The 15580-nt window shown below is 33.7% G+C and overlaps 1 protein-coding gene across 1 annotated transcript in view; it reads left to right on the top strand.

Annotated features, from left to right (window-relative positions):
* sev (receptor protein-tyrosine kinase sevenless) overlaps positions 1–15580 on the top strand; it is a 113085-nt gene that overhangs the window by 8789 nt on the left and 88716 nt on the right. Inside the window, exon 2 of the mRNA XM_088264994.1 lies at positions 6514–6573. Within this exon, the coding sequence (XP_088121120.1) occupies positions 6514–6573 (60 nt within the window). The remainder of the gene's footprint in view (positions 1–6513; positions 6574–15580) is intronic.

A 15580-nucleotide genomic window follows, 5' to 3' on the forward strand; every position in this document is an offset into this window, starting at 1 on the left:
GACTATCCCCATAGCAAATTCGTTTTAGATTTTGCTATGGGAATAATTTAATTATTTGTTTGAATAATTTAGTCAATTTATTTGTTTGCAAAAAACAAGAATGGTTTATATGTGAATATCTTTTTTAACACTTGCATCTGAAAAACACCGGTTTCTTGCATTCTTTGACTATCCCCATAGCAAATTCGTTAAAGATTTTGCCATAAGAATAATTTAATTATTTGTTTGAATAATTTAGTCAATTTATTTGTTTGCAAAAAACAAGAATGGTTTATATGTTAAAATCTTTTTTGACACTCTTGCATCTGAAAAACGCCGGTTTCTTGCATTCTTTTGATGATTCCCATAGCAAAATCTAAAACGGCTAATCCGACATTAGCGAACTCGTGGATGTCCGCAATCAAGAGGGCTTCGCCATTCGCGAGGGATCGACAACCATCGGTACGCGAGTCTAAAACAATCTTTAGAGAATCCGGATTACCATGCCGTTTGCTTCATTCACAATACTTATTTACCACTTTTTAGACGTTCATCGTAAGCCGACGGAAAACCCAGCAAAGCACTTTTAATTATGATATTCGATCATGTGTTTGTGCTGAAATTTACAGAAGTATGGACATACACACACACACACACACACACACACACACACACACACACACACACACACACACACACACACACACACACACACACATACACACCCACCCTTTTACACACATTTTCTCTCATTAATACAAAAAAAAACTGAAAACTGCAGTAAATTCTGAATATTTACCGGAATTGTAATAAATGTTGTAACCAATGTTTTCCACGTGTAACCTAAAAGAGTATTTTATATTTTTTTTCTTCAACGTGTGCGCGGAAAATTGTATCTTTTAAAATAAAACCTTACTTAAAACGTAGATACTGTCAATATTTAGATTCAATGCGCTCGCAAGACATTTAATATGTTTCTAATCCCGACCGCAAGAAACTATTTAAGTATTAAAAAAATTAAAACTAACCATCACGCCGCTTCCCCGCAGGGGTAGGCAGAGAGAATAGAGCGCCACACCACTCTGTCCTTGCAAACATTTTTCGCCTCTTCCACGTTCATGCATCTCCTTATACATACCCGCCATTGTTACGACTCCTAACCTGACCACTTTCAAGTATTTGGCATACCTGATCGTGCCATGTTTTTCTCGGTTTTCCTCTGCTTATTTTCCCGCTAACATTCGCCTCATAAATTTGTTTTACCGTTCTTTCCTCGCTCATTCGCTCCACATGTCCAAACCATCTCAACACACCTTTCTTAATTTTATCGATAATGCTTATCTCAGCTTTGCATTCCTTCCTTATTATAAGTATTAACAAGTTTAAAATCAAGTTTTTTGATTTATGACGTTCTTGAAGGGAGTGAGCGACATGTCACCCGCATTATTGTTTGTCGAATTGTACCCGAGGAATGACCCGCTAGCAAGGAACCCTGAACTGAAATGGCGGATTTTCCGCGGCATTGCGAGCCGTGAAGGTGTGACCGCAGAAAGGTTGTCTACCCGCTCTGGCTATTGGCGTGAAGTATAATAAAGAGTGTGCGCTGTGCGCGAGTATGTTGGCAACACGAATTAACTAGTTAATGGCAGCTGCGGGCCAATTGATGTGTCCTTCGTGAGGATTGTTGCTCCATTTTGTGCGGTGCATTTCGTGTGTATGAAGGTGGCGTCTACTGGTACTGGGATGTGTTTATAAATATCTATAGATACATGGAAACAAACTGATTTGAGGCTGAACTCTTCTGTTACCTACAGCCCGAAAATCCATTTTCAAATTTTATATTATATGTTTATTATTATTGATTTTTTCACTGTAATATTTATTCAATATTACCCTGGACTGGTACCTGAAGCGGAGGGCTGATCACCTTTCTTTCGTGTGTAAACGATCAAATAACACTGTCTTCATATGAAGCAGTGCCCTATGCACCATTGGGGTGTGGATAAGGGTTTTATTATTATTATTATTTAGTATGTTTATTTTATTTGAGAATTTTATAGAATAGTTACAAATACCACTTCTATGGTCACCATCTTGGAAAAAAACAGCCACCCTTTTTTTACAACATTTTGAGTGTGTCCAAATACTTTACAAAATGTGGATAATCTCCAATTACAGGAGTTATTTTCATATTATTTTCAACGTCTCATCTCATCTCATCAAAGACGAAGAAGAATATGAAGTTTGGGCATTTACGGGGCTGACGACCGTCATAAGCTGGTTTAAGTGATCACTTTACGCACGTAATAAAAATGAAAATGATATTTTCTGGCGTTTCTCATGTGTGTGATTATAATCCAGGATTCGGACCTCACATACTAATAAAAGAGTTTCTGCTCAATTAAAAGCTTCTTTTCATCTCACCAATGTTTACGTCTCTAGTGAAGTTCAAGTGATTCAAGAATAATGCTTCAAAATTGGTTCATAAAGATATATATATATAAAACTTCCAAGAATTTGAGTAGTGTGATCGTCAATAATGGGTAGAATTGGTGAATGTTACACGTGTGTAAAGTTATTACTTAAACCAGCCTATGACGGTCATCAGCCCCGTAAATGCCCAGACTTCCATATTATTCTTCATGTTTGAGATGTCAAAAAATAATATGACCATTTTTTTCTCACTATCATATTTTGAAATATGTTTTTTTCAGGGCAATATTAAGCTACTAAGATATCAAATAGTCAATGATCACGTTTTTTGTAAAAAAAATGCACTTGGTCACTTTCTCCTGTATGACTACGATATTTTTTTTTTTTTTTTTATTTATTCGGAAATCGTACAGCTTACATAAAAAAATGGTATAAAACAATAGTTACATTAACAATAATATACATTACATTACATTGACAAAAAATAGTTACGTTAAAAAAAAAGCCAATTTAACAATTCCACAATTATGTTATAAAACTATTAAAAAACATTCAGAGATTAAACAAAAAACAAAAAAAAAAAACAAAAAAGGGTTTTATATAAAATAATAGATTATGTGAATATATATATATATATATATATATATATATATATATATATATATATATATATATATATATATATATATTTGCTTGAAAACAATCAATTGGCGATGGTATACAGACGTTTTTGTGTTTACTAACCTACATACTGTTTTATTAGCCTACAGCACGAGCGCTGGGCGAAGTTAAAATATGGATGTCTTTACAATCGATGGCCTATGCAACATTTTGAATGAATAATAGAGGAAAGGGTGAAGAATATTAGATTTGTAATGAAACGTAACATATTTCATCATCATCCTGTATTTGTTTTTCTTTTCACCTCAGACGTATCGTGTTTCCAGGTGAAGGAAGCCGTAGAAATGCTCGACTACCTACAATTCCCTGTCACACTGTTTGAAACGTGGCCGTGGGAACAACTGTTACTTTATAGATCATAATAAACTGCCTTAAAATCATTCAACTCGACCATAAATGGTGCCGAGAAGTCGCATGTGACAGACGATGTCAATTAAAGGACATACATAACGATGTATGATAGATGTTCGAATAGTGAAATGAGGAAGGAATGCAAAGCTGAGATAAGCATTATCGATAAAATTAAGAAAGATGTAAAACGAATGAGTGAGGAAAGAACGGTAAAAAAAATTATTAGGCGAATGTAATTGGAAAAAGGAGCAGAAGAAGATCGAGAAAAACTTGGCACGATGAGGTATGCCAAATACTTGAAAGCGGTCAGGTTAGGAGTCGTAATAATCGTAACAAAACGATCCGTTTGAAAATGCCATAACTAGGCGAAACAATTCGCTCACTCCTTTCAAGAACGTCATAAATCAAAAATCGTCAATTTTCAGTTGTGCATGTTTTTAGAATGCCCAGAAAATGTACTATATTCCAGCAAAAGAGGCATATTTTTAACTTAATATTTACCCGCTGCAGGGCAGAAATTGTTGTTTTTGCATTTTGAAGAAAATATATTTTTCAATATTTTTTTTTGAATATACTAAATATTTCTCAATTAGAGAAAAAACCTTAAGGTTTTACCTCAAAAGATCTGTTGCACAGTAATAAGTTCAATAAGTGGCTTCATATTTATTTTTAATACATTGTATTTTATTTTTAAACTTTAAAAACGTTCTCCTGAAAAATCAAGTTTTTTGATTTATGACGTTCTTGAAAGGAGTGAGCGAATTGTCACAATATTAATTTTGATGTGTTTTTAAAAAAATACAGCTTACTATACTCAAAACGTCCGTTTGATTTAAAAATTAATTCATAAAAATATTGTTGATTTTGTACACCTTGAAAATGACTATTTTTGCGAAAAAGTCACACATATGATAAACAGCATACATATCGTAGTCGTACAGGAGAATGTGAGCAACTGACAAAACGTAAATTGTTCAGGAGGGCCATTTAAGTCACTTTTGCTTGGCAAGAAAATTAAACATCAATGCAGTTAGTCATTTGTAACAAGTCAATATATCATACTTCCATGTTTGAAATCTTTGGGGATTTTTTCCAGGGCCATATTAAGCTAGTAAGATATCAAATAGTCAATGGTCACGTTTTTGTAAAAAATTCACTGGGTCACTTTCTCCTGTATGATTACGATATACGAATAAATCTCAGCGAACTAAAACGGTTGAGCATGTCCTTTTAACCGGAATAGATTCTACTTCCGTTTTAAAGCTTCTTCCCCGGAATTCAGCAACTAATTCTCGTATCCTGCATTCGCCCATCCGCTGCGCATGTCGCCATTTAAAAAAATGACCCATCAAATTTACCTGTTGCCTTCCGAGCCATGATTTGACAAAATAATTAGTTCCGCTACGGGCGGAAGTGGACGCGGAACGTAAGTAGATCGAACCTACCAACAGGTAGACACCGGAAGTGGATGCTAGTGATATATTTTATAAATCATCATGCAAGTAAAAGTAACTACAATAGTTTGCTGACGTATATTAATAAAACTTTAAATCGAATATTTTTTTTTAATTTAAGTTTTACATAGTAAATACCACTATTTCTTAAAACCTATTGGGACACATTTTCAAACTAAGTAATATATTTTTTTAGTTTAAACACTTGAATATACCATTTAATGAGTTTTATTTATATATACGACTAGTTTTGAAAACTGACAGATGATTTCATCTTCTGGTAAAAAAAAAAAGAAAAAAAATCAACATGTCATTCCACAAAGTTAATGCCGAATCAATAAATAATATCAGTAAAATTTAATTTGAAAATGGATTCTAAAGATTCTAAAGATTCTGAAAGATTTTACCACAAAGTGACTTTCCATAATTGTTTTTTTTTTCAATTCCATGGATTTATTTCGAAGGAAAATTTATTAGTACAATACCAAAACGGTGTTTTAAGAAGAAAAAAATAAAACAATTACGTCAAATGTTGCCTGGATTTAAAAAATAATTAAGTTGCGATTTAACGTAGTATGTTGGGCCAGTATTCGTCATAGCAACTTTATTTTCTTTAAATCCAGGTAACATTTTACGTAATGAATTTTTTCTTAAAATACCGTTTTTGTATTATTTTTTTTTTCGTTTTTCTTCGAAATAAATATATAGTTTTGAAAAGAAAGGAGTTAAAGGTAAGGTAATTTTAAAAAAATATACATTTTAAAAAACAAACAAAAAATCCAATATTCATTCTTCAAAAATAAAATCGGGCGAGGAAAGTGGTGTTACCCCTTCGGTGGTCTCCGGTGGAATGAATTCTGTGTTAGCGAATATCCCATTAACGGTCGAGTGCAGGTATTTCGAAATTTACATTAAATCGACTTCAAGACCCTTGTTAAAACAACCCCTATTTCAAATTAAGCATTATTTACCTACGTATGATATTTTCACACCAGAGTCAAAACGAAAATGTCCAGTGAACCACGAAAATGTATATTTTATGGTAATTATCGACATTATTATTTCTATTCAACGTTCCGTTACTTCCTGTTACCTGTTGTCTACTGAGGGTGTTAAATATATCGTTTTATCGGATTTTTAAACAAGCTTTTTTCTTGTGTTAGTGGTTTCGGATTCTGCGCATCGGTTGAGAAATTAAAGCTCTATTTGGTTGTTGATTACAATGGATAGATATGTGTTTAACTACACATTGTAGATAACATTGTCTTTACTTTTGGGCTTTTATCTTTAACGACTTTCGTATTTTCAAACTCGCTAAAAAAGGATAATCTTTTTAAAGCTAATTTCAAGCTATATATTTATCTCATTATGCCTTGTTATAATTTACACATACAGTAAAACCTCGATATAATGGACTAATTGGGGGCGGGGGGAGAGGGTGTCCGTTAATGCCGAGAGTTATATAAAAATAGGTTTAAAATAAATAAAAAAACGATTCCCAGGGGGGAGTCAAATAAATAAAAGTGATTTTTAATTAAGTAAAGAGCTCCATTACCGTTATTAAATATGTAGTTTTTTTTTGTCATATTAATAGAGTTGTTATTTTATTTTTCAGAACCAAACCGACGATGGACACTATGATTTTGGTTGTGGCATTGAATGCAGTATAGCGCAGGTAAGAATTTGATATATTTTTTAATTCATTATTTATTAATATTATTTTTTATTCAATATATCTTACATTCTAAGATATTGTTGCAACTAACTTAGTTTTTATCTATTTATTTAAATTTTTTACTAAGCTTCCACTCGTTTACGAGTGATTTTAGCTCCAACAAACAAAACACATTGTAATAAAAATAAATAAAGGATATGAGAAGAGACAGAAATAGAAAAAATTCAACAGTAATAATATTTTTTGACATCTCATCAAAGATAAAGAAGAATATGGAAGTCTGGGCATTTACGGGGCTGACGACCGTCATAGGCAGGTTCAAGTGATTACTTTACACACGTGTAACATTCACCAATTCTATCAATTATTGACAACCACGCTACTCGAATTCTTGGAAGTTCTATATACTTATATGAACCAATTTCCAAAAGTTATTCTTGAATCCTTAGAATTTCACTAGAGACGTCTATTTTTGAGATGAAAAGAAGCTTTTTTATTGAGCAGAAACTCTTTTTATTAGTATGTAAGATCCGAATACTGGATTATAATCAAAACACTCAAAATGTTTTAACATAATAATAATGCAACTAACTTTTAAAAAAATTGGGAAAAAACCCAATTCATACAAACTTTTTTTTTCTCTTCAAAGAGCTCATGTGGACTCTACTTAAGTGGTATTTGTTTCAAGAATGCGTTAAGTCAAATATTTACGTTAAAGATTTCTGTGAAAAAATCGAAATGGGTCACACCTTTTGTCTGAGTTTGCGGATGGTCTGTGTTTACTTAAAATAACCACAAAATACGTCTTTAGTTTGTTTTGTGGATATTCCTACAAACTTGAACCTTTCTCAAACACCGTAAAACATCTTTGTTTATTATTTTGACCCAATATCCATCTCCGTTTAGTCTCATTAACACTCCCATACAAGCTGGAAACAGAAAAAGGGAAAAAATGTAAAGAGGTTTTACCTTTTTTCCGAAATTTTCGAAAACCCATTAGGTACTTTGTTAAAAATCAAATTCTACTTTCCATTTAAACAACGTAAGTAAGTGAATTCCTTCGTGTTTTCAAAACACACATTACACCAGCAAGGAATCTTTATTCAACACGATTCCCGTGTTCAACGCATGTCTTCAATATTTGAATGGACACGCCGTGTTAAAAGAGATTTCGCTTTCTTCATAAGCATGTTAGATCTCATATTCCATATGTGCGTTGGTCCATTGACTCCGTAAAGTTCCACTTGTAAATTTGTAATTATCGCATCCCGCGCCCATTCTGAATGTAAACGGAAAGCGTACAGAAATATAACAATTAGATACATTTATTATTAGCAGTGACATATCAAATAAAGCAGACGACGCGTTCGGTTTGTAGGAATCATTGAATGACGAATTGTAGTACGCCCCTCTGTATTTGTGACGACTCTGGTAAATAAATGTTTGTAAACATTGTCAACTGGATGGTTATCAAAAATTGACTTGCGAGATGCTCAAGTCGCTTTGGGGCTATGAAGTCAGTGTGGAAACATTGTAACTAAGTAACTAACCATCACGCCGCTTCCCCTCAGGGGTAGGCAGAGAGAATAGAACGCCACACCACTCTGTTCTTGCAAACATTCTTCGCCTCTTCCACGTTCATGCATCTCCTCATACATACCCGCCGATTGTTTCGACTCCTAACCTGACCACTTTCAAGTATTTGGCATACTTGATTACTCCTTTTTCCAATTACATTCGCCTCATAAATTTGTTTTACCGTTCTTTCCTCAGTCATTCATTCTACATGTCCAAACCATCTCAACACACCTTTCTTAATTTTATCGATAATGCTTGTCTCAGCTTTTCATTCCTTCCTTATTTCACTATTCGAACATCTATCATACATCGTTTTGCCGCACATTCTTCTGAGAGATCGCATTTCAACTGCATTCAGTCTACTTTCATCCTTCTTCTAAAATTGTAATAACGTACACTTTAGTTTTCCAAATTTATTCTTCTTTACTCGACAACCATTTTCAAACGTCATAGTTTTATCGCCCGCCTTGCGTATTTTTTACCAATAAATTGATGTTTATTTATACAATTTCATGAAAAAGTTTGAAAATAAAATAGTTTTAAGTGTTTAGTGTATAAGGGCCAATATGCGTTAAATTAGATTAGAAAACTATGTTTTCTAATGTAAAGCACATTTAACTTTGTGTATTATTTACACATACATTTACTTATTTAAACAAAAATTTCCTTCACTATCACAGTTTTCCTCGTTTTTTCCAATAAATAAACAATAATGCGAGGAGGGTAGGCACTGGTTGTGCGCCTACATGGAACGCCCGCCACTGTTTGTAACGCAGCAAGTTATGCATCCATCTCTACATGTAATTGTGGTATAAGTGCATCTCATTACAAGCATTTTTACTTTAATTGGGCTCAAAGATACCTACCTACCTCCTTGCAAAGCGTGGGACCATAAATACATTAAATAATCCTTTCAAAGTGTATTAGAAGATACTAGATTATAAACATGGGTTAAAATAAGCGTTTACAAATATAAATTGGACATGCAAATCGTTGATTAACAATTTTGCGACAGTTATGTCCGCTTCCATTGTGTACCGGTTATAGCATATCACATGTGACGCAAAAAATACCACAAAATGACTGCCAAATCAATTAATGAAATTTTAAAACTTGGCACAATCAGGTATGTCAAATACTTGAAAGCGGCCGGGTCAGGAGTCGTAATAATCGTCGGGTATGTATGAGGAGATGCATGAATGTAGAAGAGGCAAAGAATGTTTGCAAGGACAGAGTGGTGTGGCGTTCGATTCTCTCTGTCTACCCCTGCGGGGAAGCGGCGTGATGGTTAGTTTGTTAGTTAGTTTTAGATTAAAACCAATATTTTTTTTAGCTTTTCCACTTTATTTTTATTTGACCAGCGACCGGGTTTCGTCGTTACCGACATCATCAGACCAGTCTGATGATGTCGGTAACGACGAAACCCGGTCGCTGGTCAAATAAAAATAAAGTGGAAAAGCTAAAAATGTTGGTTTTAATCTAATAATATATTAAAACCCAATTCCATCACGAAGTGTCAGTGGATAATATAAATCTATTAATGAAATTTTCTTCCATACAGTTTTATAAATAAGTACAGGCGGACCTCAACTTTCGCACATGATTGGTTCCTGAAAATGTGTGCGAAAGTTACATGTTCGAAAGTAGAGGGATGTAAAAAAATATAATAAAAAAACCATAAATTGTACTTTAAAATTTATATTTATCAAAAATTACCTACTAAGTACATATTGAAAAAAAAATCTTAATAAACTTGTCAAGAGTTAGTTGTATTTTACTATTTTTTTCTATTCTTCATAGAGAGTTCTGTAACATGAAGTACTATTATGGATCGCCCTACGCACTTGAGATATCGCTCACTCCTTTCAACAATGTCATATATCAAAAATCGTCAATTTTCAGTTGTGCATGTTTTCGAAATGCCCAGAAAATGTACTATATCCCAGCAAAAGCGGCATATTTTTAACTTAATATTTACTCGCAACAGGGCAGAAAGTATTGTTTTTGCATTTTGAAGAAAATGTATTGTTTAATTATTTTTTTAAATATACTAAAGATTTTTCAAATGGAGAAAAAACATTCACGTTTTACCTAAAAACATCTGTTGCGCAGTAAAAAGTTCAAAAAGCGGCTTGATATTTATTATTAATACATTTTACTATATTTTTAAACTTTAAAAACGATTTATGTATTAATTTTAAATCAAACACAGATTTTTGAGTCTACTAAGTTGTATTTTATTAACAAAAAACACATAAAAAATTATATTGTGACAATTGTTAATACAACTTAGTAGACTCAAAAAATCTGTGTTTGATTTAAAATTAATACATAAATTAAAATGGAGTTCTACAAATTAAACGCCAAGTCAATAAATTTAAAAACGATCTCCTGAAAAATCAAGTATTTTGATAAAAGACGTTGTTGAAAGGAGTGAGCAATATGCGTTCTCTATTGTGACCACATTCTTCCATAATATAGTCATCTCATTGTCATTTTTCACAGTACGGACATAGTTCATATGCATTTCAAACAACTGTACGGAAATTTTGGCATTATTGCAAAAAAAAAACATTTTAGTAATGTGCGAAATAGCGAATTGTGCGAAAATGAGGTCCGCCTGTATTGTAAAATGTAAAACGGGTAAACTCACTGAGGGCACCCTATTGTCATTTGTAATTATGATTAAATATAAATAAATAAATTAAACAAATATTATAATAACCCCTGAGAACTGTCGCTATCCCACGCCAAGTTGCAACGCGACTCCTTGTTCCTCCCTAAGTGAGTCTGGTTAGCCCTAGTTAGTTCCCGCTTACTGGTGACTCGGTACTTGGCATCAGTTATCAGCCACCAGTAGCAGTAACTGCACTCGAATCGACTACTTGACAGGAGGTAGGCAATCGCACTCACAGGGTTGGCAGATTCTCAAACTGTTTATATTTATTTACAACATTTTGAATGTATCCAAATACTTGTTCACAAATCTGGATTTTATCCACTTTTATTTTTACATTTTGATATCTCAACATAGTTGAAGAAGAATACCGAAGCATTTCATTATGACCTGTCATAGGCTGGTTAAGAGATTAATTTACACACGTGTAATATTCTACCCATGATTGACGACCGCACTGCTCTAGTTTTTGTATTTTTGGTTGTCAATCATGGATAGAATGGTGAATGTTGCACGTGTAATACATCATATTGGTGACTTTTTTACTCTAATATTTATTTTAATACTACCCTGGGCTGGTGCCTGAAGCGCAGGGTTGATCACCTTGCCTTCGTGTAAGTAACGATCAAGACAGCACTGTTTAATACGATGCAGTGCCCTATGCACCATTGGGTGCGGATAAGGGTTTAAAGAATATTTTCATACTTCTGTCTCAATGGACTAAAATTTATTATCTGTATTGAGAAACTAAAAATATATTATTTATTTTCATTCGTGTTCATTGCTCTTCGTTCTTCTCAGGAGAAAACTCTTTGCATTCCTCGCCATATCACAACATTCTTCAGTTATTCCTTTTCCGTTAAAACCCAGCCAATCACCAGCCGACCGCCGAAGAGGTCACGCGTCTCTTCACGCCCGATTTTTAAAGAATGTAAATTGGATATTTTTTTGGTTTTTAGAAAATATTAAATATTTATATATATTCATACACAAGAATACTTTTTAATGCAAAAACGGTATTTTAAGAAAAAAAATCAATTATGTAAAATGTTACCTGGATTTAGGGAGAATCAAGTTGCGACTTAACGATTACTGGGCCTTAACCTTTTCCGGTCCCCTAAAATGAAAAAAAAAACCTAGGTAGACAGTTACATTCCAATTTGAAAAAATCTTTTGTCCTCTCCTCCATATACTGTTGTAATAGATTCGAGTGACAAAAATGTAAGCTTGGTATTTAAATAAATAATACTAATGATGAAAAAAAAGTCGAATAACATGCGACATGAGACTTAAGAGGAAAAAATCGATGTCGAATGAGATTCGACATTGGACCAGTAAGGGTTTAAGTTGCCAGTCGTGAGTTCAGAGCGGTTTGAGAATAGCTGATTTCGCGTCAGATGGAGTTGCGTACCCCAAAAAGCACTTGCAGGCATCGTATGGCTTCCAATTGAGATGCATCCTTGTAGTGTGTGTGTTGGCCTTTCATATCTTAGCTCGCCATAAATTATACGCACCCATAAAAAATTAACAACAAACAAATTTTAGAGTTTAATAGTCTGTTGAGTTTTAACTGCTAGTTAAAATCATTTTTCTTTTCCTAAATTTCATCTTGTTCTTATTATGTGTCTTGCATATGGTGTTTATTTTAAATAAATTATACCCACCCATAAAAAATACTACAGTAAAACTTCAGAGTTTAATAGTTTGTGACGTTTTAACTGCTAGTTGAAATAAATTTTCTTTTATTAAATTTCATCTCTAGGATGGCTAATTGTTATTGTGTATCTGAGTTTATTTCATATGTAGTTTAGTTTTGAATAAAAAATAAAACACTTTTATTAGACAACTTTTAAAGTTTATTGTAAATAAATTATACCCACTCATAAAAAAAAACAAACAAACTTTACAGTTTAATCATCTGTTAAGTTTTAACTGCAGGTTAAAATCATTTTTGTTTTATTAAATTTCATATCTTTTCATTTGAGTTTCTTTCATAATATGTAGTTAAGTTTTGCACAAAAAAGACTAGTTTCCAAACTACAGATGTTCTCATCATCTTTCTGGTGAAAGTACTTTTATCTTTTTTAAATCATTTTTATATCATAGTTCACGCCTGTGTAAGCGCCATTGAGGTAGAACGAAAATGTGGCTGTATAACTAACTAAACATCACGCCGCTTCCCGCAGGGGTAGGCAGAAATAATTGAACGCCACACCACTCTGTCATTGCCAATATTCTTCGCCTCTTCGACGTTCATGCATCTCCTTATACATACACGCCGATTATTTCGACTCCTTACCTCACCGCTTCCGGGCTGTAAGATTGTCCAATTTTATTTTTATCGTTATTAATTATAGATTTAATATGTTTCGTACATTTTTTTGCCAATCATTCACCAAAGTACGTGATCTCACCCCTTTTAAGTCGTTCTCCAGTCATCATAAATTGGAAATAATATTGTTTGATCGTTTCATGGGAATTGTCCATTTCAATTACTGCTGTTGTTCGACTCACTGCGCTTACTGTAGGCCCTGCTAGGGTCAGTTTGTCGTCTCCGTCTTTCGGTCAAAGAAACACGGTTCAGCTTAATGAAACTAATATTTTGTAAATATTTCAAACAAATTAATATCTTTCCCACCGAAATAGTATGTATTGAAAATTTTTGAACCACTTTTTGTTGCATGAATTGCCCTTTAGTTTTGAACTGATGGCTTGATGAGGACAAATTAACAATGTACCATATACGCCATTGAAAGTAACATATCAAATGTTGCCAAATTTAAAACCACTTTTTGTTGCATATACTTGAACTGATGGCTTATCAGTCCAAATTAACACCTACACGCCATAGATACTGAAATATCAAATATTGTCAACTTTATAACCACTTTTTTCTGCAGAAATCGCCATTTAATTTTGAACTTAAAATTAAATTCAAAATAAATTCACAAGGAAGGTTTGATAGTCCTAAGAATAAACAATAAATATGGAAATCGAACACTGCAATATATCGTTCCGAACATTTTTAATTTGTAGCCTACGGATGTTAGAGGTCAAAATAAAATATGGAACAAAGGCAAAATAAAAGAATGAGTAAATGATCAAGAGTTAATTTTATGAAAATTGTAAAATGTATATATTCTTAATTTATCTCTATTGTTTGTGTGTATATTAGGTTAAAATGGTTAAAAACAATAAAAAAAAATTATCAAAAAATAACTCCATCGACAAGACGCACAAGGTGGCTTGGTGGGTCTTTCCTATTTTTTTTTTTAAAATATGTTTTAAATTGTGATTTAAATAAATGTATACAATTCGTGTTAGTAAAAAAAAACTACCGGCTCTTGATATGCCAATGCTGAAATGAAGTGTGTTAGTATTACCGATACGGGCGTTCAAATACATATTTCTGAGTATGTGTAAATTATTTCTTCCTTCGTTGTGTGAAGTATACAGTTTTGTACTGTATTTATCACCTTTTATATATAATATCCAACAATCAGGAACTCAGGACTAATCACCTTGTAGAAAGTATTATTAACTGAACAAATACTGTATTGCTCATCCTAAACCTCACAAAACGCTCTTCCTGTCACTCTCTCCTTTACACGCTCAAGGCCCAGTATTCGTTAAGTCACAACTGATTTTTTTCAAAATCCATGTGACATTTTACTTTATTGTTATTTTCTTAAAACACCGTTTTTGCAGTGAAAAAACAAGTTTTTTCTTCGAAATAATTATATGGTTTTGAAAAGAAAAGAGTTATTGAAAGGTAAGGAGTTGATAAAAAAATCTATTTTTTTTCCATGTATGTTCTAAAAAACAAAAAAATATCCAATTATGTCTTCTTCTTCAAACCCTTATCCGCACTCCAACGGTGCATAGGGCACTGCATCATATTAACGCAGTGTTATCTTAACACATGAAGGAAAGGTGATCAGCCCTCCGCTTCAGATGTCACTCCAGGATAATATTGAATAAATAATAGTGTGAACAAATCACTTATAATTATTTGACCCCCCCGGGAATCGATCCCGGGACCTCCGGTACGGTAGCTGACCGTGCTTGACCATTACACTACGGAGGCAGCCAATATATGTACATTCTTTTAAAAACATCGGTCGTGAACAGACATGTGACTTCTCCGGTGGGATGAATTCTGTGTTAGCGAATATCCCCATAACAGACGTGCCAACATTACAAACTGAATGCAGAGCTTGGCGCCTATATTCCTCGTTTGTAAAATTAACTTATTCTATCCTGGTGGCTTTCGTAGCGCGACGAATTTGGCATAGCCTAAAAACTGACCCCTTGCGGTGTTCACTCGACAGCTTGTCGGCCGCGTATGAATAAACATTTATTATTTAAATTAAACACTTCCTTCCGCGCCGGGGCATCGGCGGTTCCCGCCAAAATCCCGACGGCCATCTTGTTTTCATCAATTGTCAGTGATTATTTTTGTTATCGAGTATCGGTGCCCGTTACAAATGCAAGATCAAATGTGTTGTGTTTAGCAAATTTGTCAACGAACCTCTCAAATCCAAAACCGCTCGTATCCCACCGCGATGGTGCCGTACAATGTAGCCTAAGGGCGTTTGTGCACTACTCGGAATTTTACCGTCCGACACGTCAGTTAGCATATAAAACGGATGATTGGCTTGGATTGGCTTGTGCTTTTGTCCATCTTTCTTCGGATCGGGGCGTGAACACGTTGCGCGTAAATTCGATCACGCTAAACTGTCGTAGTCGCTT

This window comes from Brachycentrus maculatus, unplaced genomic scaffold, assembly GCF_059751285.1.
Source record: "Brachycentrus maculatus isolate JH-2025_06_01 unplaced genomic scaffold, ASM5975128v1 h1tg000241l, whole genome shotgun sequence".
In the NCBI taxonomy this organism is placed as follows: domain Eukaryota; kingdom Metazoa; phylum Arthropoda; class Insecta; order Trichoptera; family Brachycentridae; genus Brachycentrus; species Brachycentrus maculatus.